The 24,290-nt window shown below is 39.5% G+C and overlaps 1 protein-coding gene across 3 annotated transcripts; it reads left to right on the forward strand.

The window, feature by feature from the left end:
• Positions 1-1,901: 1,901 nt before the first annotated feature.
• Positions 1,902-23,575, forward strand: maco1b (macoilin 1b). 3 transcript variants are annotated; one of them, XM_053502477.1, is made up of 11 exons: positions 1,902-2,310; positions 8,904-9,045; positions 10,482-10,608; positions 13,275-13,398; positions 16,323-16,501; positions 17,199-17,805; positions 19,198-19,356; positions 19,700-19,879; positions 20,230-20,350; positions 21,559-21,733; positions 23,311-23,575. In XM_053502477.1, exons 1-11 carry the CDS (start codon positions 2,231-2,233, stop codon positions 23,511-23,513), a joined length of 2,097 nt encoding a protein of 698 aa, XP_053358452.1. In that variant the 5' UTR covers positions 1,902-2,230; the 3' UTR covers positions 23,514-23,575. The 3 variants fall into 3 exon arrangements, with proteins under 3 accessions (XP_053358452.1, XP_053358453.1, XP_053358454.1); XM_053502478.1 differs by having other exon boundaries at positions 17,223-17,805; XM_053502479.1 differs by having other exon boundaries at positions 17,226-17,805.
• The last annotated feature ends 715 nt before the right edge of the window (positions 23,576-24,290 follow it).

The following is a 24,290-nucleotide window of genomic DNA, read 5'->3' on the forward strand; positions in this document are numbered from 1 at the left end:
CTTCATTAGCAAGACAGATATATATACGAGACCACAGATTAACATACTTTTAAGTTACATGATAAGGTGATTAAATTCCAGTTTCAGATGAGATCACGCAACAACCCTCCCAGACATCATCAGGACCTCAAAGTTTTTCAATTTTCTTTTTTATGTTTATGTCTAATTATGATTTACAACTGTCTAAAAAAATACTGCTCTGACCGTCTGTGAGTTACAGTAATTAATTGTGTGGTGGCCATATTATTTACAAATCTCTAATCACACACTCCTGAGTAGTTTAACATCATTATTGATAAAAATCCCATTGGACAGTGGAGCATTTGAAAAAGATCATGTGGTCGATAAGTCCAGATTTCCTCTGTTCCAGAGTGATGGGGCATCAGTGTAAGATGAGAGGTGGATGAAGAAATACACTCATTATTCGTAGTGCCCACTGTGTGTGCAGTGTTATACTCTGGGGTTGCTTCTGTTGGTCAAGTCTAGGCTTAACACTGTTATGTGCCCAAAAAATGAGGTCAGCTGAAGACCTGACAGACTTGCGGAGCGGTTCAACTCTCTCATCATTAATACACGTTCTTGGAGAGAAATTAATTAGCAACTCTGGACTAAAATAAATGTTGACATCACATAAGCTTATCAATATGATGCCACAGCTGCAATGAAGGTAAAAGGCAGTTATATATAACAAAATATTAGACAGTGTGTTATTTTCTTTTTTTATTTTTGGCCAGGCGGTGTATATTGTTCTAATGATCACAACGTTAGAGCTAAATTGCCAAAAAGGAAATTTTAGATGAGGTTATTGTACAAGAATAAGGAAATTATTAACAAAAAAAAAAAACCAATATGCTTCTAGAGCCTTTGGTGCTTGCGTGCAAAATTATTTGTTGCGCCGATAATTCTCTCTTTTTTGTAGATTACTGTGTTCAATGTGTAAATATCGAACGTCTATAATTCCGTAAGTGCAAGTTTTTGTTTACATTTGTAAGATATTGTCTATAATGCAATATATTTTATTATAATAGTTTATCTGGTGCTGGGTTTAGAACATTGATGGCTCAGTAGTATGCTTCTTGTCTGGAACCATGTGGTTCGATTCCCACCCAATGCCCAAACCCCAGCCACTGGATGCAGTGCCGGTCTTAAGCCCGGATAAAAATAAGAGAGTTGCATCTGGAAGGTCATCCGGCGTAAAACCTGTATGTGTGTGTTCTGTTTTGCCAAACTCTTGACGAAAGCAGCATAAAGACTAACAACAACAATCTGCTAGGTGGCACCGTGGTGTGGTGGGTAGCACTATGTCCCTGAGTCAATGTGCATGGAGATTGCGTGTTCGCCATGTGCTTGGTGGGTTTCCTTCAGGTACTCTGGTTTCCTCCCACAGTAATTGGTGTTCCCAAATTGCCCGTAATGTGTAAATGAGTGTGTTTATGTATGTGTGCCCTACAACGGATTGGCGCCCTGTTTAAGGCGCACCACGTGTAAAGAGGTATAGACTATGAGTGATGAGGTTATCTGGTATATTTATTGATAGAAAGACAATAATCTAATCATAAACTTTTTTTTAATTTCTTTTCAGTATTCAGGTTGGACATCATTATTGTTGATATTTAAATGCTGCATTTTTTCTTTGTGTCAAATATTTCTATTGTTGCAACAGTTTACGCCAAATACGTAAGTAGAGACACATTTCCTAAGCAAATTACGTAACCGGTGACTCGCTAAGTTAATTGGACAGCCTAACCACAAGACCCGCCCCTGCTGCCATCTGATTGGCTAGCTGTCACTACCTGATTTGTCCACAAGGAAAAGGATTGGTGGAGCGAGAAGAAGGTTGTCTCTAAGGTTGTCACTAAGATATATGTTAAAAAAAAAAAAAAAACAAGGCGCTGCTTATATTAGCCAGCTTTTGCTATCAATCAATCAATGTGATCGCGAACTCGATGCGCGAGCGCTGGGCGAGCTCAGAGGTGATTGGCTGGCACGGCTGTCTGTCATCGGGCTCGCGCGTGTGTCGCGAGCAGAAAAAGAGGAGGGTCTTCGAGCGAGGCTTTTTATTTATTTCTTTGTTTCGAGTCGGGTTGGAAAAAAAACAAAATTAATAATAGTAATAACAATAACAAAAACAGCGATAGCTAGCTGGCTAACCCTAGCTAGCTATATTATTTTAACGGGATTTCAATGTTGTAACGCTCGGTATTAAACCGCCCGAGCGAAGGAAAGGAGGATGAAGCGGCGCAATGCGGACTGCAGCAAACTCCGGCGGCCGTTAAAACGGAACCGAATCACCGAGGGCATTTACGGCAGGTACACCGGTTAACTAACACTCACCCTAACCTTTCTGCTTTGGTGTCATTTCTATCCCTTACTGCTAAGCTCTCTATACATTCATTTAGCGCCTTTACCACTGGCTTGCTAACATTGTTTGGCTAAGTCATTCTAAGCTAGCTTTCCTCATACCCGTATTCGGATAAACCCCGCCTTCTTGCACAGGATTGGTTAACCTTACAATCCATCTCGGGATTACGATGAATAGGCTTGCCTGCACGCTGACGTCGTCTAATCAGAGGGTTGATATAATATAAGGGGGCGGGGTTGTCTGAAAGTGGGTGCGTTTAAAAAAATAGCTTTTTTTTTTTTTTACCTTGCGCCTGGTAGGCAGGGCCAGGCTTTTATTATTAATTCCTTATACTTTAAACCTCATCATCATCATACAACGTGTACGAATTTATTAATGTTATCTATAAGCGGTTGGTGTTATTAGAGGACAGGTATGAATCCAGAATGGGAATGAATCCATGTCAGATCCTGGCTGGTGCTTCCTGTATGTGTGTATGTATATGTATATATGTGTGTGTGTGTGTGTGTATATATTTGTTATATAAATGGATAAAAGTATTTGGCCAAAGCTGCAATGACATTGTTTCCAAAACACATATACTTCAACATAGACTTGGTCTCCCTTGTGCAGCTATAACAGCTTCCACTTCCAGTCTTGGAAGGCTGTCCACAAGAGTTTGGAATGTTTCTCTGGGAACTTGTGTCTATTCATTCTGTAGAGCGTTTATAAGGTCGGGCACTGATTTTGGAACAGAAGGCTCCTGGATCACAATCTCTGTTCCAGTTCATCCCAATGGTGCTCGATGGGGTTAAGGTCAGGGCTCTGTGTTCGGGCCGGTCAAGTTCTTGCACACCAAACTCATGAACTTTATAGTCCTTGCTTTGTGCACTGGGTCAAAGTCATGTTGATATTAAACTGTTGCTAAAAAGTTGGACGCTTTGTCCAAGATGTCTTGGTATAGTGAAGCATTACGATTGCCCATCGCTGGAAATAACAGGCCTGTCTGACACACCTGAATTTAATAATTAACCGTATATGTTCGTATAGTGGTGAGGGGGGATGTTTTATTCGAGACCGTTATAATGCTGTTAGAATTAAGTTGGAGCAGATGCTATGGGAGTTTTTTTATTTTTTTATTTATAGAAGTGGTTTGCTTCTCCTTTATTTGTACTACACAGATCTGCTTAATGAGAACTTTTCTAAAACTCAATAATTCCATTTATATTATTTTGTATAAAGTGTAATATCTTTTATAAAAGCACATATGATATTTTAAGCTACGTGCAATATAATTAAATTCAAAAGAAAAGACATTGCACAAAAATGTTTTGAACATAGATCACAGTCTATAAAATCTTAAATAAAATGATTGCGTTTAAAATATATATTTTGTTTAATTATATTATATATTTAATATTTTAATTATGGGGATGAATGAAACGAATGCAGTGTGCTAAATACATCTTAATTACAACATAACGATATGTTGTAATTAAGATGTAGGAGGACCTCGATAGGAAGAATGTTGGTGAAACCCAGCTATTTTTGTATTTAAGAATATGAAAAAATCAATATATTATGCTAGGCGTCAAAAAAAAACAAACAGATGAACTAAGCCCAATCTAACAATTCAATTCTGACCAGGAAAAGTGAACAAACCAGCAAAACAAGCACTTCACTGGTGACAAACTTAACATTTATTTTAATATCTCTATCAGGATAGAATTAAATCAAAATCACTTTCAGTTCTCTCTCTCTCTCTCTCTCTCTCTCTCTCTCTCCTTTTTGCCTGCATCCCTTTCATTCATTCATTTGGAGTATTATAACTTTCACTTCTGTTTTTCAGTCTTTACTCTGATCGCATTTCCTCTCTGTCTGTAGACACGACCTTTTATGAAGGGTTGTGGGCGTTGTAAATACAAAAGAGCCGTGTCTACCAATCACTTTTATTTATTTATTTTTAAATTTTTATTTACTCATTATTTTTTATTTTTTTAACACTTTATGTTGGCTCACGGTTTAGGAACTTTTAAAATTAATACATTGGGTTACAGAAATGTATTTACACCATGTCACACTACAATGCCACCCCGGGTACACTGGGTACTGAATTAAAGTTTAAGAAGGTCCGGTCAGTAAAATTTCTTCGAGTTGAGGTCCGAATTTCATGTCTGTTAAATTTCCACAGTATTTTAATAATAATCGTAAATTTTCCTTAACTGCGTTAAACATGTAGACAGTTGGGGGATGATGATGGGGCTGCGGGATGTACAACACAGCTTTTAGGTTAGACATATTTTTGAAACGGATTCCAAAATTGTTTTTTGAAAGAAAAAAAATTAATGCATACTGTTTGTGTGTGTGTATATACATACAGAATTGCAATACAAGTTGAATTGACGCCTCTGTATCGTTATATTGTATCATCTGGTCCATGGTGATTCTCCAGTTTCCCTAATCATGTTGCCTTTAGATGTTCATGAGCCTGACATATGCCTCAGTGCTTAATAACATCTGCATGTGATTACTGTTGCATTGGGGCTTTAATTATCCTTATCAAACATGCGTGTAAGAACAGAGAACACACGTTGTGTGTGTGGTCTGGGGCTCTCGTTAGATGCTTCCTTTTTTTTTTTTTCATTACCACACTGAAACACTTTCAGCTGAATCTGGTGGTGTAGTTGTGTTTCCCCTGGTGTATTAGCGTGTAGACGGAGCGCGTTTTATCTGTTCCAGTCCAGGATTAGGTTTTCATGGCCAAACCGCATGCAAGCCATCACTTATTTATTGATTAATTTATTTGGATCCCTTGCACCCCTTTGACCGGGTTTCTTAGGACAGACCCTGTACGGGGTATTTTATTAAAAAAAAATTTACAAACTCGGAGGGTGGGTCAAATTTTTCCTGAAATTTTTTTCTCCTTTTCATTTCAGTTCTCTCTGTGTTTAGTATGAGCATGAGTTTAGTATGAAACCTTTCAATCGCGTTAAAGCGCACCAAGTTCGAAAGGAAGCCGGTGGACTTCTCGTCAACTAAATTTCCACAGCGATTTTTATGTGCTTCCACCGTTGACGACTTCTAATCCATGTGTCTCGATGAATGTGCTATGAGAGACGAGAGCTCGGCGAGGCACGCACCACTCTCTCACACCTCATTTAATAGCTTCACACCTTTAATGCTTGTTTTAGCACATAATCTTTAAAATATTTCACTTCTTTGCCACTTCTGACTGCAAGTAGCTGTTTATTAGTAGCATAGTTCATTCACAGTGTTTCCCACCTTAAATTTTTTTTTTATACAATTACCACGGACATGTGCCAAAATAAATGAAACTGAGAGTTTTGCAAAATCTTGCGCTAAAATCCGGATGCAAGTCGACGTTTCCAATCCGTTCACAGGAACCAAAATCCCATATCTAAGCATAATATCTACAATAGCTAGAGTTACCATGGAAACAGATATCACTTTTTTGCATGCAAAACTTTCACACATGCAGTTTGCAAAGTGCACAACAAAAAAGTATAATAATAGTAGTGGTAATAGGAATGCTGATAACCTTAGTGCAGCCTGGTAGTTTATGCAAAGGATTTAGTGTTACCAAACGCGACAGGCAAAAACACACATCGCTCCAAAGAAGAACGGAAACTAGTTGTTAAAGTGCAGTTTTTTTTTCTTTACGGCATTCATGTCGTTTTTGAAGTAGTTTTTGAACAATTAACTATTTTCCGACCACTTGTTATTTCAACATATGACTGACCCAGTTATATTTAGCAAGGAGATATAACCACCCACACACTCCCACACACATTTTTTTGTTTTTTTTTAAAACCAAATTAATTTTCTCGCCACATCTGTTAAACTTGATTTCCCAAACATTAGCTACCCGTACGGTTTAAGTTGAGGTCTCTGTCTGACCTGTGTTTTTAAAGGCCACCAGGTATAAACATCCAGAAAACTTTTTAATTGATTCATTTTGCCCTAATGCTCGAGTAAGGTTACGATCTCTATTGATGTGGAATAACAATAATAATACACACAACTATGCCAGTGTTCTACACCTGTAAGTCACTGAGCATAAACACCACGCCCGGACAGCCTGTACACGTGTATACAGTGTTCAACACACTGGTTTAAAAAAAAAAAAACTTGTAATGTGGGTTTTAAACCCGTGCCTGTGTAACGTGTGCAAATTAAACATGACACGATGTGGTGTTCAGGAAAAATAATTACCCGAAGTGGCGTTTCTGTTCCCGGGTTATTTCCATATAAGAGTTTTTCATTGCTTTTATACACCAGCAGCTTGTCAGTTGTGTTGATTTTGTATTAATCTGTCTTACATTTAATGCGGAACTTTAACAAAACAAGTACAATAAATTAACCAGCGGGTCTATGGAGTTTATAAGGGTTAAATATTTCCAAATAACCTTTAAATACCCTTTTTATGCTTTTAAAAAAAGCCGTAGTTTTATTTATTCATTTATTTTAGTTACCCTGTATTGCTTAAGTCCTGTGCATTCTCTTACTAACGTAGCCGAGATTGCTCAAGGTTTGCGTTGCGTCCAACGTCAGTGAGTTAGATAAACACCCGATAATTCAGCATAACCAAATTAAATGAGCCGTGAGCGTTTCTGATCTGGTTCACTTTGCGGCGAGTTCAGTGAATATCTCTACGCTGGGCGCAAGCTGTCACTTCTGTGTTTATTATTATTATAATTTGTGCATAGATGAATTTGTCGGGGGCGGAGCTTCTGAAGGGGCACTGAAGAGAGGCTTGTGTTTGTCATTTTGTCTGTTTAAATATACTCAAAATTTTTTTTTTTCAAAGACACTGACTTCTATTTTAAATGTAATGTTACTGTAGCAATAGAATATGTGACTGTTTTCTCCCCCAACAAAACATCTTATTGTGCAACAGTGTACAGTCTGTAATAATGACTGAGTGAATGTGGAGAGCAGGTACGATTGACGAACTAGTATTGACATGAAATTTTTTCAATTTGGCACATAATTATTTGTCATAAATATTGCAGTATACATTTATTTAATTGTATAGGATTGTATAGTGTGTGTGGCTAAAGACTAAAACCAGCTATAAAGCGGAGAAAGTCCTGAACTTTATGTCTAACCGATAGAAAAAGTGCTGACTCTGTCATTTACTCATCTTTCGCCCCCCGCCCCCCAAAGGATGAGACAGTCTTCCCATAATGCATTATGAGTGATGTCGTTGCCTCCGTCTGTTTGTGATTATTGATCTTAAAACCAAAAGTCCAATGGGGGATGGAACTGAATCTTGTACAACTCCTTTGTATAAGCTTGACCGTAATCCTGACCCACACGACACAGTACAGCATGACACAACACACTAAACACACTTCATCTTTGGACAGCTCCGCCCAGATAGGAGGAACCAGGTCGAGTCTAGCTCTACCTCATAAATCAGTATAAAGAGGGACTATAAAGAGGGACTTGGGTTCAGGTGCCATATTTCCTTGCGTCCTGATTACCGTGTTCTGGGTAAAATAAAATAGGGAGTGTCCTGTACGGCCAGTATCATCAGGTTATTTTTTACATTTTAAATAAAATTTTTAAAGGAGGAAAGCGCTAATCCATTGGTCGATTTTCTGAAGACTCAAATCAGGCCGGCATTGAGAGGAGTGTTGTATAGCGTGGTTTATCATTATGCACATCTCTTAACTCATGGTTTATCACGGCAGCCTCACAGCTGAGCTCTGTTGTGTTGCAAGGATATCACAACCAATCAGAATTGAGCCTTTTTCTACTAGCTCCTGTACGCTGCTGTTTTGCTAATAGTATCCAGAAACCTAAAACTTCAGTTCCAGTGTTTTAGCAACAAAGTTGAACTCAGACCAGGGGAAATCTGATCAGTTTCCTGTCGCGATTCTTTTGCGTGGAAATTCATGTATCGTCACACTGACTCCAGAATCTTTTTTTTTTTTTTTTTATGTTTATTTTGTATATATTTGTGTTTGCAACAGAGGTCGTGAAGCGTCAGCATTCCTCCGTTAATTCTTCATGTGGTGCACTCTAAACTAGTCACACATTTGCAGTGGATTTGCATTTAATTATATTGCAGTTATAATTTTGGCTTCTGACTATTACGAAATCAAGTTCAAACATTTATTGTTCTGCATCGCTCGTTCGCTGTAATGTCCTCATTTTTGTGTTTGAAGCCCATCACATCCTTTTTACTTTTTTCACTAAAACTCACTCTTACCAGGCTGTGGTGTGGTTTCATACATGGATTTGTTATTTTGTGTTGTTTTAATGCATATAAATTATAGAATTTTTTTATACGTATAAAGCTTTAGAATTATGGTTCATGGTTTTTACAAAAAAAATAATAATAAAATCGGGATACTGATAAAATTAAGACACCTGGCGAATCGCGGTGCAGATTGAATGGGTCGGTCCCAGGTCATTCCTTTCACTAAAGATAATTCACTTTAATCTCCTTCAGTAATTAAGTGACAGTGACTGTAATGATGACGGGGTGTTGCCTCGTTCTTTTTCTCGCTCCTCATCTCGTCTCATTTCTCAGCACCTTCCTGTATCTGAAGTTCCTGGTGGTGTGGGCGCTGGTGCTGTTGGCTGACTTTGTGCTGGAGTTCCGGTTCGAGTACCTCTGGCCCTTCTGGCTCTTCATCCGGAGTGTTTACGACTCCTTCCGATATCAGGGCCTGGTGAGCGACTCCTCTACATCATGACCTACATCATGTTGTGTGTGGTGTCTTTTTATTTTTTTTATTTTTTTTAATTTCTTTTTAATTTTTATCTAGTACAGTGTTTCGCCACAGGTGTGAAATGTATTTGCGGTGGTAACCATGGGAACGGGCCAACATTACCTGCTGCAACAAAAGTGGTCTACTACATACAACAAGCAACAAATACATGTGGCCTTATACCACAATATTTTGATGTATTTAATATTTCTGTCAATTGACATTTCAAGGATTCGACCTACTGACCCTCCCCATCATCTCTCCATATGTGAGAAAAAAAAAAGTAAAAAAAATTAAAAATAAAAGAATAATAAAAATGATCATCTGTATAAACATGGCACTGTTTACCAGAAGCATGTAGCCTTCAAAAATAAAATGTTATTTTTTTTGCATTACTTATTTTGCGGTATATGTAGGGCTCAGGATTGTGGAATATAGATTGACGTACTTTTCTTCTGTGCAACCTAATTAATATGAATTTTGAATTTTCAGTTAGATTTTTTTTAATATGATAAACTGAGTTTTGTTTTTACAGACTTCATAAAAATTAATCACATGGGCAAAGAAATAGCACAGAGTAATATCACATGTTTTATGGCTGTTTTTCATTGTTTCTGCAACCCCCCAAAAAATTTTATGTGCATTTTTGCCACAATTCTTTTTCATTCACATTTTTCTACAGCAGTAACATTTACGCGTTTGATAATTAATCATAACTTTTGGTCCTATATGACATAACAGAAAACCCAAATGCACAGTTTGAGCTTTATAAATTTTTTTAAAATTGAATTAATTAATAATAAAAATTTTTAAATAAAAATAAAATAAAAATTCTGTTGCTGACCAGTGCTGTTTTGTCGCTCTGATATGTGCTGCTTGAGTTTTAAGAGTTAATCCTTTTTCATTATAATTTTTTAATTATTTCTTTTTTTTAAATGTCTGTTTTACTAAAGAAAAGCCGGTTTACACAGCGAAACTAGTCTATCTGCAGTGCATGTGCGACCTTCAGTACACTCTTCTTGTTGTTTTTACAACAGCTGGTCTCCAATGCATTTTTACTGCCTCTCAGTCCACCGCTCTCGCGCTAGCAGAACAAACCGGTACAGGAGCGGTAGTGCTGAGCGGATAGAGGAAACTGTCCACTACTATTTAACCGAACGCCGATGGCTTCGTTTTCCCAGACAGCTTTTAAATTTTTTAATTTTTTTTTAAAGGGTTGGCAAATATATACTTTAGTGGCCCATTCAAGTATACTACTTTCTGTGTGTTGAAACGCTGTACTACATAGATCATCTGTATATACTAATATACTAACCTACAGTGTGTGTGCGTGTGATGTTTAACATTGCATTGAGCGAGCGAGTTATACAGGCTTGTTAAAGTTTTTTCTTTTTCAGGCTTTCTCAGTGTTCTTCGTGTGTGTGGCGTTTACATCCGACATCATATGCCTGCTCTTCATCCCCGTGCAGTGGCTGTTCTTCGCTGCCAGCACGTACGTGTGGGTGCAGTATGTCTGGCACACAGGTAACATCAATACACCTGAGTTTTAACCCTGAAACAGTGCCGTAGTTCAAACAAGAGAAAGTTGTACACATGAGAAAATTACCAGCTCAAAGCTGTTTAAAAAAAAAAAAAAAAAAAGAAGAAAAAAAAATGAGAGCGCGCGCGAGTAGGGACACCTGTGTTTTTTGTTATTATTGTTTTTACAGTGTGATGTTGAGTGATGTTGTCAAAGTGTCATTTATGGAAATTTTGCTCCAGGCAGTTGTAGCCAAAAAAAGACTAACACAGGACTAGGAGAGCCATGTGTGGCTCTCATCATCTTGCACACACACGGCTTTATTTAGCTGATTAAACCATGTTATTTTAGGGAAATTGGGAAAAGCTCTGCTGGGCGGTAGAAAGGCTTTACAAACAATAACGCTCAAATAAAAGATCATTAAAAACAGACTGTGGGAATAAATGGTGTAGTATAAGTGAGGCACGTCTAATTCATTCCCCACATTGCGGAAAACTGTAATTGTAGTCAGTTGTGTATGAAAAGCTTTGCCATCTGTAATTTATAACTCCTTGCATGTGGAAAAATATAACTTCCTCATGGAAAAACACGCTTTTACAGTGACAATGAGGATTTGATGAAAAGCCACATGTGTGGGTGCTGGTTGAGGGGGTTAAGAGGATGGGAAATGAGCAACGGAATGAAAGGGAGAGAGAGAGTGAGGTGGACAGTGAGGGAGACAAACTGCTAAATTGCCAGAAATCATTTCTTTATACTTATTTAGCTTGAATCTTTTTTTTTCCCCAAGTTACATTTCCTGCTTTATTTAATTAATTGTTGCATTTTTTTATATATCTTAGAGATTATAGCTTTTTTTATTACTTGCATATTTTTAAAATTGTATTAATTTGTTAAATTTCAATTGCAGTATTGTTTTCTTTATTTTCTTTATTTTCTTTTTTTAATTTCTTTTTTTTTGTCATTTTCTCCTTTGTAAAGGACTTTCATTATGTGCTTTTTAATGTGTTATTATTATTATTATTTTAAAATTGTTTTTAGTTGAGAAATCTTATTAACCTTGATTAAAATCGCAAAAGCTGTACAGATTTAGTAGATGCCACTAAAAATAGGCACTTGGATTGTTGCCATGACAAAAAAAAAAAAAAAACAGGAGTAAAAGTGTGAACAGTGTGTAAGGTGCTGCTAAAAGTGGAGTAATATCTGAACTGAATACACACTGGAGATGAGATGAGATGAGATCAGTCCAAGCCTGTTTCACACAGTTCAGCAGAAAGCATAATCACTGCTGCTACTCGTCCACAGGTTCGGATGTCTGAGCGATGAATAGAAAGCAAAGGCTGGTTATGAGGAAGCCGCGTCCGAACCTGTCCATGGCTCAGGGGTGTCAGGCTAATGAGCGCCAGGAAACAAAGTGGAGATGAATCACAGTCAGGAAAAAAAAGTGGCTAGAGCTGAGTGGAGGTTTCAGTAGTAGTTCCTCACTGAGAGGGGACAAAATGTGTAATTGTCATAAATGCCAAAATTGTCATAAGGAAACTTTGTACTGTACAGCAAGGACTTGTCTAAGTGCAGTCGATATGCAGACAGATAAATGGGCATGTATAAAGAGAGAGAGAGAGAGAGAAATGGAGAGAGATGCTCTTAAAATGACAGACATGTATGAAAAGAGAGAGAGACAGAAAAAGACGCCTGCAGAAAGGGAGATACAGCCACACAGAGAGAGAGAGAGAGAGAGAGAGACTGACCTACGGAGACACAGTCAGAGAGATGCGGAAAGAGAGACAAATGGATACAGAGAGAAACAGCCAGAGAGAGACAAACGCATGCAAAGAGAGGGACATACAAATGGAGAGAGAGACACATGCAGAGAGAAAGAGTAATGCTTACAGCGAAAGACATGCAGAGACCGAGTGAGAGAGATGGAGAGACGCATGCAGTGAGAAGACATGCGTTCAGAGAGGGAGAAAGAGAGACATACATAAGGGGAGAGACATGTAGAAAGAGAGACCAACATATTGCAAGAGACGCCTGCAGAAAGGGAGAAGGGCGTAGGGAAAGAATGAAAGAGAGACATGCAGAATGAGTGAGGCATACAGAAATAGAAAGAGAGATTGGGAAAGAAGCATAAAGAAAGACAGACCGAGTCAACCAGGCAGTAAGACAAACACAAGGAGAGAGAGAGACTAACAAATAGTTAGAAAGATGAGAAGAGGGACATAGAGGGACATGCAGCCAGAGGAAGAATGACTGAGTCAGATGGACCGAGAGACAAGTTTCCAAATCCAGTGCGACTCTGGAAGGAAGCTCCAACTATGTATTAAATATCAGGCTGTGTTCAGGGTCAGTGTCAGCACCGTCTGTGGTTGTTGGTGATTAGTTCGTTTATTTAGTCTTTTATGAAAGTAATTCGATGTTCCATAATGTTAACAACACTATAAACAAACATATTCACGGTGAGTCGGACGATCACCCGAGTTTTTAACAGCGTGAGTCACTTTAATCCCAGAGCACTGAGTCAGGGCTTTAAGGCGTGTCTGGTCTAAGCAGAACAGAGTCGGTGTGAATAGAGCGACGCTATAGTAACCAAACACTGCGCGTGGTTTAGCGGTTCAGACGGAAAAGAGAAAACGAGGCTGTGTTAATTCTCCTAATGTTTTGTCTCTGTGTACAGAAAGAGGGGTCTGCCTCCCCACCGTGTCCCTGTGGATCCTCTTCGTCTATATTGAGGCAGCGATACGATTCAAAGACCTGAAGGACTTCCATGTGGATCTGTGTCGTCCCTTCGCAGCACACTGGTAAGAAAGTGTGGGGCGCGAATCTCCCAAAGCTACGCGCCTGAGTTGGGTTTTTAACAATGACCTCATCGCGCTCTTGACATCAGCGGCGTCTGTTAGTATGCGGAAAGTGCCGCGATTTTACGAGCCGATAGGAAGGCAAAAAAAAAATAATAAAAAAATAATATTTTTTTTTATAAAGCACATGTACATAAGTATTAACAGCGTTTGCAAAATTGAGCTCAGGCGTATCCTGTTCCCCCTGATCATCCTTGAGATGTTTCTGCAGCGTAATTGGAGTCCACTCGTGGTAAATTCAGTTGATTGGACATGATTTGGAAAGGCACACACCTGTCTATATAAGGTCCCACAGTTACAGTTCATGTCAGAGCACAAACCAAGCATAAAGTCCAAGAAATTGTCTGTAGACCTCCGAGACAGGATTGTCTCGAGGCACAAATCTCGGGAAGGTAACAGAAAAATTTCTGCCGCTTTGAAGGTCCCAAAAAGCACAGTGGCCTCAATCATCTGTAAGTGGAAGAAGTTCGAAACCACCAGGACTCTTCCTAGAGCTGGCCGGCCATCTAAACTGAGCGATCGCTCAGAACCCGATGCTCCAGAGGTCCTCGGTGGAAAAAGGTGAACCTTCCAGAAGGACGACCATTTCTGCAACAATCCACCAATCAGGCCTATATGGTAGAGTGGCCAGAGAGTCTCATCAGACCTGAGAATTTTGTTATTCATGGTCCGAGAGTCCTTCAGTTGCCTTTTGGCAAACTCCAGGCGGGCGGCCATGTGTCTTTTACTAAGGAGTGGCTTCCGTCTGGCTACTCTACCATATAGGCCTATATGTATGTGTGTGTGTGATATGATAATCTGCACCCGTTTCTCACCACTGGTTCATGCTTTAAGGCATACATTTTCTTATGTTGAAATTATTCATAGGTCACCCTGGTTGCTTAACAAATAAAAACAAACATTCCTCTGACGCTGGTCAGGTTCAGAGACTGGACTGAAAAAGGAGAAACAAAAACAGGTGGAGTTGAGACTGGAACCACATACTGCAGAACCAGAAGTCCACAGGGTGGAGCTGTGTGTGTATATATAAAAATTATTATTATTGATTTTTGCGACAGAAAGCTATACTTTATTCCAACAGCTTCCAAAAATCTTCTCTAGGGCTGTGATGCTAAATTTTTCCAGGCGATGCTTTTGAATATTATGACGATTTCGTTTACAGTGTACATTTTTTTTTTTTTCCCGTTTTTTTTTTTACCCAGTGATTTGCATGAACTGCGTTTGCATGAACTGCAAGAAGTTAGTCCTGTCAATAAGACAAGGCTCTTGAGTCACTCTTACACACCTCCTTAAACTGCTTAAAGTTGGGTGTGGGCAGAATGTATGTCGGATGAAAAACATCCTTTTTACACACATCGTATTCAACGCGACTGCAGCCATTGGTTAGATAAGTCTTGGTTTGATTCTCCAAACAGACCTGATGACTGTGGAAAGTCCAAAAAAGTACCTCAGATTACGCCGACTCCTTAAAGAACTGAAACTGCGAGAAATGTAATACGGCATTGTTTCAGCATTTTTTTCTTTTCCTTTTTAAGCTTAAAAAAAATCCTGGCTGCGTGTTTTATAAATCTGTTTTAATACATCCTTTAAAAGAATCCTCAGAGTTAGATTACACTTGGTGTAATTTGGAAAGTGACTCATTGTAACAGAATGTATTCAGACTATATAGGCTATAATTGGGTGTTAAAAGTTATTCTGTTGCTCAACCTGAGCACAGGAGAAGAGTTCACATGTCACACAGAGGTTCTGTTGGCAGTAAATTAAACATTAGTTTTTTATTTATTAGCCCAGGAATTATTATTCTCAGAATTATTATTAAAACTGCATTCAGATTGTTACTTATGTGTGAACAAATGAGAATTTTTTTTCTGCTTTTTTAGTGATTTATTTTAAGGGGTTTAATAAGTTTTTACTTTAGTCAGGTTTAATGTTAACCACACAATCGTCTTTTTTCATGATTGATAAATCTTTATTTTTAGTCTTTTTTTATTGGAAATGTAAACAAATTACACAACTGTACATACACACACACACACACACATTTTATTTCTACCTATTCTCCTCCCAACACACCACAAGAAAAACAAAAAAACAGCCAGTCAGTAGACATAAAAAGAAGAGAAAACATATTATTAATCAAATAATTAATTAAACAGAAAAAAGTAGGGGGCGATTAGAAATAAAAACTAAAAAAAGAAATCTTTTATTACAGATCCATATATATATTTGTCTGAATCTATATTTTCATTTCATATAAATGGTTGCCAGACATCATAAAATTCCTGATTGGATCCCTTTATGTAATTGCAGATCTTTTCTAAATTAATAAAATACCGACCTCTTTAATCCAGTGAGCACCCACTGGTGGCAACGGCTCCTCCTTCCATTTAAACAGGATCATTCTTCTACCGAGAAGGGAGCTAAAGGCGATCATGTTGCCCTGGGCGTCGTTCAGCCAAGCACCACTTGAGTCAACACCAAAGTGCACTGAATTTGGATGATTCTCATGGTGTTTGGCATATTTTTGACAAAATATCAAAAATAAAACTCCTAAAATGGTATAACTTTGGACAGGTCCTTTATGCAGTAGTGTAGCTAGTTCCTGCTTACATCAGTCACAAGTGGGGATCAAAGTCCGCTCTAAACTTTGCCAGTTTTACGTTAGACCAGTGATTCCGATGGATAGTTTAAAATTGAACTACTGGGTGTTTAAGGCAAATGGATGATGAGTAAATTCTATGTATTATCTTTTATACAATTCATCTAATATTTGTTCTTGTATATTGTTTTCTCACTTACCTTCAAGTTCATGATGCATCTCTGAGTTTTTTTTTTTTTTTTTAATCCGTCTCTACGTCTCTCTGTAGTATCGGATATCCGGTGGTGACGCTGGGCTTTGGCTTTAAGAGCTACGTAAGCTACAAGATGCGCCTTCGTAAGCAGAAGGAGGTGCAGAAAGAGAACGAGTTCTACATGCAGCTCCTTCAGCAGGCCCTGCCACCCGAACAGCAAATGTTACAGAAACAAGAAAGAGAGGCAGAAGAGGGTAAGGGATGGAGGAACAGAGCGAATCTTTCACTGTGATTGGGTTTAGTATTATAAAAGGTTTGCAGCGAGTTGGTGAAGTTCCCTAAAGGAAGCCTAAAGCCGATGATGATGATGATGATGAGGAGGAGGAGGTGTGTGCAGGGAGCCGCTTAAGAACCCCCTGAATCTTAAAGAAGTGGAATCGCGCGCTCTGATTAAACTGATTCTAAAACTAACATGAAGCATTACAGAGCTTTATATTTATTTATCAGCCTGTACTTATATATATTTTTTTTTAATTCCACAAATCGAGTCAAATCGGTGGTCATATTGGCAACGGGGAGAGGAAGTTATGGTTAGATTAAATTTGTTTTCACTTCCCTTGGAATGTTTTTTTTTTTTTTTTCCCCCTTTAGTGCTATTAACGGTATAAATTGTCACAAAGGAGCAAAGAAAGCAGAGGTGACTAAAAAAGGGGGCGAAAAGTAACAAAAAAAAACAAAAGACGATATAAGGAAGGAATGTTATAATAAAGGGAACTTCACATCAGATGCTGTGGTTAAAGAGTAAAGACGAACAATACTAAGTGTGTTTTCACAGTTTGCCAACATAATATAATATATATATGCATGATGAGCACAGGACACCTTAAGGGTTAAAGCTTCAGGAATTTTTTTTTTTTTTTTCTGATCTTCTTGTCTGTCACACTGATTTAGATCTAAACTCTGCTCTTCCGGCAGCAGCATCTAAAAGCACACATGACGCCGACTCGCCTCCCGCGACTCAGAACGGCTCCGCCGGTGGCAAGAAGCCAACAACAAATACTTTACCCGAGCTGGAGTACCGCGAAAAAGAGCGAGGCAAGGGCGAGTCTAAGAAACAACATAACCAGAACCAGAACCATCACAGCAGCATCCTGCCTGTAGTGGACTTTAATAAAGCACAGGAGATGGAGTACATGGAGAATAATGTGAACAGCAAGAGACTGAGCAGCTCCGAGCTGCTGGGCAGCACCGAGAACCTGCTTCTGAAGGAGGACAACTCTTCCTCGTCGTGCTCGTCCTCTTCCTCTAATTCCACCGCCTCAAAGAATCACAAAAACGCCAGCGCAGGCAGCGGGGCGGGCGGAAACTCGTCGCCTCGCGGCCACGGGACAGCCAACGGCAGTGTGCCCTCCTCGACAGGACCTTCTTCTTCTTCATCTTCTAATTCAGCGGGGAAGGGCGAGAAGAAGCAAAAGTGCGGTGGGAAAGGGGGCCACCGAGACCCCACAGATAACTGCATCCCCAATAACCAGCTCGGGAAACCCGAGGCACTGGTCAGGTAAAGCAAGCACAAGCACTCACCTGCGTAATGAGGTTTTTTTTTATTATTTTTTTTTTACTGTATTTCACTTCTGATTCATTGAAGCTTATTATCAGCTTTAATTTTGTTGAAATATAACAGTCTGTAACGAGTCTAAAGGTCTTTATCATAATGAGGCACTTTAGGTATCCGTATCAATGTTCTTGTAGACGTCGTTGCTTGTAGATCCACCTTGATGGAATTGTTTGCCGTATCATTCATCTCAAATCCTCACGGAGGAATTTTGGCTCCGACATTGCTTCTTCAGTTCAGTGAGGTTTTTTGGTGTTTTCTTTTCTGTCCAAATGGCCCTTTTGACTGTTTAAGGTTGCAATTGTATAACCTTGGTTCTTTTGGTTGTCAGGCTTTCTGATGTAGATTTACTTCAGATTATCGTCCTTTTGCATGACCCAGTTTCGATCATGCTTTTGCCGGGCATGTTTTTCTTAGAGTATTGCACGGTCTGACTTTGGGTTGGGGCGTCCGCTTTTGGGAAGATTGTCTTAAATGCTTTCTACTTGTGAATAATCTTTTTCACTTTAAAAAAGGAAATTATTTGGAAATGGTTTTATAATCCTGTCCAGAATGACATGCAGTAGCAGTCACTTCTCTCTAAGACCGTTTATATTTTTACCTCTTAGCACTGTGTTAACACGCCTGAATGCTCCAAAGTAAACTGCCAAAACTTTTGCTTTTATAGAGGTCTATACATAATGATCTATGAGCTACAATTTACCCTCTTAAGTCTTGTGGAAACAGCTTCATTAGCTTAATTTTTGTTAAATAAATGTTGGCACATTGAAAAAAAGGTATATATATAAGACCCACTTTGATCAGATGATTTCTATGTTTTAACACAAAAACACACACTCCTTTTTACCTTTTAGTCTCTTTCTTTTTCCGTTTTTACACCCTGTAAAAATAAGTCATTCTGAAAAATATTTTTTGGGTCCTACACATTCAGTAGGGTTCACTTGAAGTGGGCAGTAAACAAACAGCGTCGCAAACAAACAGCACCAAGAGATTAAGCACAGTGCGGTTTATATAAATCCTACGCGTATGTAAAAGCATGCTTTCGACATTAAGAAGATTTCTAAATTGGGCTTTAAGGCATCCCATGACGAGACGAGGTCGGACAAGACGGGACAGGACATGACACCATACCGTAGCTACCACGGGTCGTACCTGGCGCCAACTTTAGCTAAGCTTACCCTTTGATAGTTTTTATTAATCAAGGATTTCAGACCTTGTGTACTGTTACATAGTCTTAGTAAGACTGTATTAAAGAGCTGTGTAGTTTTAAGAACTGTTAAACATGGTGTCTGTTAAACATGTTTTTTTTTTGTTTGTTTTGTTTTTTTGTAAACCCAGGCTGGAGCAGGACGTAAAGAAGCTGAAAGCTGAGCTGCAGGCAAGCAGGCAGACAGAGCAGGAGCTGCGCAGCCAGCTGGGCTCCCTGGGCACGTCAGAACGTAGCGTCCGCTCTGAACTTAGCCAGCTCCGCCAGGACAACGAGCTGCTGCAGAACAAGTGAGATTAATAGCCTTACAACTTCGTCTGTGCATGGTTTGCGCCATGACGAAACTGGCTTTCATAAAGACCGTTCCGGGAAAGCAAGACCATAAACGTACCTCTGCTGAGTTACCAGCCTGAGAAATCACAGCTCAGATTAGAGTCGTTATAAAGGGTTTACAGAGCATAAGTGGAAGACATGTCTCGATATCAACTGTTCAGTTGCATATCTTTTACAATTTAGAAAGAAATAAAAATCTGGAAAGATCATTGAATTAGAGAGCATTTGAGTGGTTAATCTACATACTTTATCCCTCTTGAAGAAATTTAAAAATAACATGGCCGTGTGTGTGTGTTTTAGACTCCATAATGCAGTTCAGGCAAAACAAAAGGATAAGCAGACGCTGGGGCAGCTGGAGAAGCGTCTGAAGGTAGAGCAGGAGGCACGAGCAGCTGTAGAGAGGCAGCTGGCGGAGGAGAAGAAACGTAAGAAGCTGGAGGAAGCCACGGCGGCCAGAGTCGCACTCGCAGCTGCATCCAGGCACGTACCAGATCTTTTTTTCATTTTGTATTCACAAATCATTTTCCAGGAATCAAACACATTTCACTGAACGTCTTGTGTGCTCAGGGTGGCAAGTTTTTCAGAAGCAAAGCAGTGATTTAAACCGGAAATCCCTTAAAATTTACATTTGCCTGTTCAGGTTAAACAAATGGTTAAGCAAAGCTTGTTATTTCCGAGGGCGTGGCCAGACTTTATTTCATGCCTGACTTCTTTAATACATCCAACCCGTCCAGTCCATTAATTTTCCCCTGCTGATTTTTGTACAGCTGATGAGCTGCTTCTGTGTCCCTGTCTCAAAAAAAAAAATATTTTTTTCCCTTTCCTTTCAGAGGTGAGTGCACAGAGTCTTTAAGGAGGAGGATCTCCGAGCTGGAGGCGGAGTGTAAGAAACTCACTCTGGACATTAAAGACAAAGAGGACCTAATCCGTAATCTTGAGCTCAAAGTCCAGGTGAGTTTAATTCACAAGGTTCGCGGACAGACACGCGGACAGACACGCGGACAGACACGCGGACAGACACGCGGACAGACACGCGGACAGACACGCGGACAGACACGCGGACAGACACGCGGACAGACACGCGGACAGACACGCGGACAGACACGCGGACAGACACGCGGACAGACACGAATAAAAATGCCTATAAACAGCTGTTTTATAGCTTAAACCCTAAATATGCCTTCAAAAGACTTTATTTCAAGCTTAATATATAAAATATAAAAAAAAAAAAACATTTTGGTATCCGCCGGCTGTCGTTTCTTTTGTACAATTATCATAAGGTAAATATGGCAATAATTTACCATCGCAAGCCGTGTTTTCCTCTACGGTTGCTCTTTTTTGTTTCCTCTACAGTACTAAAAATTCATACAATATTAGATTCTATATGAAAATTTAGCTGAACTTTTAAAAAATATTCATGTTGCAAAAATATTAAATTATATTCTTCTTGAGTTTAATGTTAAAACACATGAAAAAAAATTTATATACTGACCCGAAAAAAAGCCATAACAGAGTACTGAGGATATTTGCAGTTTCCTCTGGGTTTTCTACGAACAATTATTATATCTGCGAACGACTGTGGCCGTGAATTCTGAACCACAACTTCACGGTGGTCGACTGTTTGTTCCAAAAACGAGAGATGTCTTTTTCCCCCCGATTTTCTCCCTAATTTAGTCGGGTCCAATTCCTCCCCGTCACTAGGGAGCTCCCACATTAAGCTACTACCACTTAGGTGGGAGGGCCGAAGACTATCACATGTTTCCTCTGAACCATGTGACATCAGCGACCGCATTTTATTATTTTTTTTTTAACTACTCGCTCACGCACCGTTGGGGGCGGCGTAACACACTCGGAGGACAGCGCTTTTCGCTCCTTCCGCTTGCATGAGCTCACAGGCGCCCCTGATTGGCTGTAGAGTTGTGATTAATGTGGGAGCACAAAGTACCTTTCATTCCTCCCCTCTAAGAGAGCTCGGCCAATCAGCTCCCTCTAGACTTCCGACTGCGAGAGGTTACAGCGTCACCCGGGAATCGAACCAGCGACCTCCGGATGATGGGGCGAGCACTTAGAGGCCCACAAGAGATCTGTCTTTGTTTATTTATTTATTTTTAAATGCGATAAAACATAATGCTAAAGTCAAATTTTCCCATTCTCTTTAGGACCTGCATAAATATAAAGAGAATGAGAAGGACACAGAGGTGTTGATGTCAGCACTGTCAGCCATGCAGGATAAGACCCAGCACTTGGAGAACAGCTTGAGTGCAGAGACCAGAATCAAACTGGACTTGTTCTCTGCCCTCGGAGACGCCAAGCGGCAGCTGGAGATCGCACAAGGTCTGCACTCGTGTGTTTAAAAAAAAAATAATAATAATAATGACATTTAGATTTTCTGTTTCTTCTTTGATTCTGGTATCCGAATGGTCTGATGCTGGATGTCCTGTAGGGTTTTTAACTCCTCGTAAATTTTCAGTTAAGAATTGTGGGTGGTGGTTGTTGTTTTTGGTAATACGTAATTTTTAATTTGCCTGGCTGCTGAGCGACTTCCAGAGGTCTCTGATCTATAGGGAATGAATAAGCAGTGTAGGAGGGTGAGTCAAAAATTATCCGTACTTATATTAAAACTTGTTTGCCGTTCGCCTCATCAGCGCTTTCTGTTCAAGGCAACCGTCTCCCTAATCACTGCTGTCCAGGTGTAAACATCAGTTACATCAGTTCGTTTGTAACTCACTTGTGAATTGCACGAAAGTAGAGCAGCAATTGATGATTTGTGTGAGATTGGATCTCTGCACACAAAATTTGGACCAATACTCTAAGATGAGGGAATCATTACTGGTGACGAGACACTGATTCATCACTACGAGCCTGAGAGAAAATGGAGGAGTACGGAACGGAAACATCCTCAATCACCACCTGAGGAAAAAGTCGAAAAGTCAACCATCAGCTTGAAAATTAATCAATGTTTACAGTTTTCTGCGATTCTCAAGGGCCAGTGTTGGAACATTATCAGGAAAAAGGTTCAACAACCAACAGCGCTCTTACTGTGAGATGCTTATTAAAGACCTGAAACCTAAACTTCGGATTTAGAACAGACGACTGAGATCCGAATGTGTGATGACCTTGCATGATGATGCACGCCACACACACACACACTGTCGACACTCTGCCAAAACATGGTTTTGAGGTGTTAAAGCATTCTCTCCATAGTCCTGATCATACTTCTTCACACTTTGACCTGTTCGGTCGCCTGAAAACAGAACTACAAGAACGAGGATTCACTTCTGATGAAGACGTGAAGACGTGAAGACAGGTGGCCAGGTGTAGCTCAATGGTTAAGGCATTGGACTGCGGTTCGGAAGATCCCAGGTTCAAAACCCCACAACCACCAAGTTGCCGCTGTTAGGCCCTTGAGCAAGGCCCTTAACCCTTAACTGCTTAGATGTTATAATGAGATAAAAATGTAAGTCGCTCTGGATAAGAGCGTCTGCCAAATGCCTAAATGTAAATGTAAGACAGCAGTGCATTCGTGGCTTGCAGCTCAGAGTAAAACATTTTTTAATAAAGGAATTCGAAAGCTTGTTGACAGACGGACGTGAATTGAAGAGCCAGAAGATTATGTCGAAAAATTATGTATCCATCTGTTCTAAAGGTTTTACAGCCAGAGCTCGGATTTTTGACTCGCCCTTAAAGTTGCAATCCATTGTCAATTGATAAAAGAGATAAGATAAACGGTTCAAGTTTTATTTTTATTATTATTATTTATTTATTTTTTTTTTAAGTAAGCCTGTATTTGATGTTGAATGAGTACTCTCTATTGTTGAGGATAAAGTTGTGCATCATTAGATGTTTTTATGAGAATTTGGACAGCATCCTGATCCAGAAACCTAACGCATGCTCTTGTCTCCCTTCTCCAGGTCAGATCCTGCAGAAAGATCAGGAGATAAAAGACCTGAAACAGAAGATTGCCGAGGTCATGGCAGTCATGCCCAGCATCGCATACTCAACAGATACCAGCAACATGAACCCAGTCACCCCTCACTACTCCTCCAAGTTCATGGACACCAGTCCGTCTGGCCTGGACCCCAACGCATCCGTCTACCAGCCCATGAAGAAATGAATGCCTGCGGCAGCTCACTGCACCATCCATCCATGCCATCTCTCTCTCTCTCTCATTTTCTTTTTCTCCATAGGTCCAAACCTGGCCTCCTCCTACTTCAGAATGTTGAGGATTTTTATTTTTTTTGGGTTTTTTTCTTCTTCTTCTTCTACTGCTATTTCTCGCCTGGTCAGAAGGATGTTGTATTGTGTGACTGTATTTGTTGTAGTAAAAAAAAAAAAAAAACCCAACCAAAAAAAAAAAAAACTTTTAAGGGACATCACCCGCCGAGTAGGAATCTGCTGTTGTTGGAATATTATTTTTTTTCTTTTCTTTTCTTGTAAATGTCTAGAAACCTCACAGACGTTGGCGTGCATTTTTTTCCCCTCTGTCCTTAGTACAAAAACAAACGTAAAAAAAAAACTGCTCACACTTTTTCTGTACATTATCATTGGCCTTAAACTTTTTTTGTGTGTGTAAGTAGGGGGCAAAATCTCAGATTTACTATTATTATTTACGAGTTTTTATTATTATTGTTATCAAAAAAAAACAACTCAGATTTCACATCTAGACCAAATCACTGGTCATTTTAATAAGGATAAAATCATGAGGTAAAATTAGAGCATGTGGGGGAAAAAAAACAATCATTGATAAAATTAAACACAGTTTCAACGAGCACTAAAACCGTTAGATACCCCAGTGCCTTTAGACACGACCGCATCTGTGAATCTGAAATAATTTTGTCCCCTGCTGTAGTACGCGCCCCGTTTGTTCAACCGTTTCTCAGTCAGATCCGGA

The sequence above is a fragment of the Clarias gariepinus genome, chromosome 8, assembly GCF_024256425.1.
Source record: "Clarias gariepinus isolate MV-2021 ecotype Netherlands chromosome 8, CGAR_prim_01v2, whole genome shotgun sequence".
In the NCBI taxonomy this organism is placed as follows: domain Eukaryota; kingdom Metazoa; phylum Chordata; class Actinopteri; order Siluriformes; family Clariidae; genus Clarias; species Clarias gariepinus.

What these genes read in the sequence shown, in the direction of transcription:
- maco1b (XM_053502477.1), top strand. Translation starts at nt 2,231, where the DNA reads ATGAAGCGGCGCAATGCGGACTGCAGCAAACTCCGGCGGCCGTTAAAA. An exon ending in AACGAGCTGCTGCAGAACAA is followed by an intron (nt 19,357 to 19,699) that starts GTGAGATTAATA and finishes TGTGTGTTTTAG; the next exon opens with ACTCCATAATGCAGTTCAGG. An exon ending in GCACTCGCAGCTGCATCCAG is followed by an intron (nt 19,880 to 20,229) that starts GCACGTACCAGA and finishes CTTTCCTTTCAG; the next exon opens with AGGTGAGTGCACAGAGTCTT.